This window comes from Medicago sativa, chromosome 2, assembly GCF_051527215.1.
Source record: "Medicago sativa cultivar Bolivia chromosome 2, Bolivia_mono, whole genome shotgun sequence".
Taxonomy (NCBI): domain Eukaryota; kingdom Viridiplantae; phylum Streptophyta; class Magnoliopsida; order Fabales; family Fabaceae; genus Medicago; species Medicago sativa.
In genome coordinates this window covers 76462742-76465223 of record NC_140750.1, presented here as the reverse complement: position 1 = coordinate 76465223, position 2482 = coordinate 76462742, and the positions used below count along the sequence as shown (strand labels likewise).

The 2482-nt window shown below is 34.9% G+C and overlaps 1 protein-coding gene across 1 annotated transcript; it reads left to right on the top strand.

The window, feature by feature from the left end:
• Positions 1-531: 531 nt before the first annotated feature.
• LOC146950866 (serine carboxypeptidase-like 48) lies at positions 532-2213 on the top strand. The gene is made up of 7 exons (XM_085748684.1): positions 532-537; positions 651-794; positions 950-1100; positions 1227-1315; positions 1420-1684; positions 1768-1901; positions 2028-2213. Exons 1-7 carry the CDS (start codon positions 532-534, stop codon positions 2148-2150), a joined length of 912 nt encoding a protein of 303 aa, XP_085604810.1. The 3' UTR covers positions 2151-2213.
• The last annotated feature ends 269 nt before the right edge of the window (positions 2214-2482 follow it).

The window sequence follows — 2482 nt, the reverse complement described above, 5'->3', positions numbered from 1 at the left end:
ATAAGTCATCCTTTCAAAAAAGATAGAATCTTCTTCGGCGGATTGTCCGATTCAGCAAAATCGAACGTTTCTGCTAAGACGTCATTCTTCATATTGTCAGCTGCAACTTAACATAATCCAACATTTCGGCTAAAACGTCATTTTCTTATGTCATCATTAGATATACAAAGCGACCATGCCATCCCCACCGATTGTTGACTTGGGGGCAATTCTTCTAGATTAGGATTAAGTCAAATACATCATAAGTCTAGACCAACTAAAATGTCAAAACTTGTCGACACTTCTCCTTCAAGCAAGCAACAACTAGTATAAATAACTGCCAAGATCGAGGCGGGGACAAAGGCAGAGGGTCATAGAGATGTTTCTACAATTACAATCTCGACCAAAAACGTCCCAGCTTACCTCTCAATCCTCTTATGATAGAGACAAGTGTACATGATTCTCATATTACTTACCTATTATTTGATTTTTCTTTCTTAAATACTTGAACATCAGAGTATTTACATATGCAATTCCCATCAATTAATAAGAATGGATGTTCGACCCTATCCCACGACGTTACATACTATCTATTGTTTTAAACTACAAATTTAATGTTAAACTATGATGTTGTGCAAACATAAGATCAACTTAAATTTTTACAATGACAGGCATTTTTCAAGGAACACCCTCAGTTCACAAAGAATGATTTTTATATTACCGGAGAGTCATACGCTGGACATTACATTCCAGCTTTTGCATCTAGGGTTCACCAAGGAAACAAAGCAAAAGAAGGAATCCATATAAATCTAAAGGTATTATTATTATTACATAGTCACATAATGTAACTTTATATTCATGCAAAGGTTCACTCAAAAAAAAAAATCATGCAAAGGTAAACTTTATATTAATGTAATGCAAATTAATCACCTTGATTGTATTAACTCATTTCATCTTTTATAATAAACAGGGCTTTGCTATTGGTAATGGATTAACCAATCCTGAAATTCAGTACATGGCATATACAGATTATGCATTAGACAATGGACTGATTAATAAGGATGAATATGAAAGAATCAACAAGTTGATCCCACCATGTCAAAAGGCGGCAGAAAAATGTGGTATAACATTGAGCTCTTTTCTCTTTCTCAGTCACAAATCACTTAGCACCAAGAGAGAATTTTACCAATCTATTGTGCAAGTCATGTGTTATTTTTCCTTATTGACACTCTTAATTTATCTGTTAGGCACTGAAGGTGGACAAGCAAGCGGGACTGCATTAACTACTTGTATGAAAATATTCTATCAGATCAGAAACATCACCGGCAACACTAATGTATGCTGTCAAAAAAGAAAAGTAGCACTAAAAGTATAAGGTAAAGATTGTATGAAAATAATGAAGTTTGAATGCACTGATGCATTATGTTATTCGACCTGCAGTACCACGACATTAGAAAGAAATGTGAGGGAGCTTTCGGTGCTTGTCATGACTTCTCTGACATGGAGACATTCTTGAACATGAAGACAGTAAAGGAAGCTTTAGGTGTTGGGGACTTGATATTTGATTCTTGCAGTTTCTTAGTACACTCTGCCTTGACGGAGGATTGGATGAAAAATCTTGAAGTGGGTATTCCTGCTCTTCTTGAGAATGGAATCAAGTTACTTGTGTACGCCGGAGAAAAAGATCTAATATGCAATTGGCTTGGTAAGCTCAATTAATTTTTCCAATCTTAAACAAGATACAAATTAGTTAGTTATAGAACTCTAAATGTGCTTCTCATTTGGTAGGGAATTCAAGGTGGGTTGATGCCATGAAGTGGTCAGGTCAGACAACATTTAAGGAGTCTCCTACAACTTCATTTTTGGTTGATAGTGAAGAAGCAGGAATTCTGAAAAATCATGGACCTTTGGCTTTCCTTAAGGTTTGTGTTTAAGGATGTATTCATGAGTATAAGAGTCTATTGATCTACATAGTACAGACGCTTCAAATTAAAAGTGTGTCTGGTGTTCGACATGTATTTAACTATATATATTTTTTGGAACAATAGGTGAAAGAGGCTGGTCACATGGTTCCTATGGATCAACCAAAAGTTGCACTTCAAATGTTACAAGATTGGATGCAAGGGAAACTGCACTCAGCACAAAACCAAAATCACATTCTTGTTGTATAAACATTAATGGCATTTCCTTTTGAACATTGGAATAATGAATAAAACACATTTCTTTTTCCCTAAGTCACTCTCAAATTCTTGGCATTTTTGCCTCTACTATCTCTTAAATTCTCAAACAATTCATTAGGTCATGCTATTCATGGTTGACTCCACACTTGAAGAATTATAAACACGATAGGGAAATCGAACTTGGACACACCTTTTAAAATATTTTCAAATTTTACAATTACAAACAAATCAACGACATAAAAGTTTACATTGCAGCACTTCGAGAATCATTTTTCATGGTACTGCAAAGAACTTGGGCTCCATTGAAATGTGTACCTGATTTT

What these genes read in the sequence shown, in the direction of transcription:
- LOC146950866 (XM_085748684.1), top strand. An exon ending in GAATCCATATAAATCTAAAG is followed by an intron (nt 795 to 949) that starts GTATTATTATTA and finishes TATAATAAACAG; the next exon opens with GGCTTTGCTATTGGTAATGG. An exon ending in GACCTTTGGCTTTCCTTAAG is followed by an intron (nt 1,902 to 2,027) that starts GTTTGTGTTTAA and finishes TTGGAACAATAG; the next exon opens with GTGAAAGAGGCTGGTCACAT.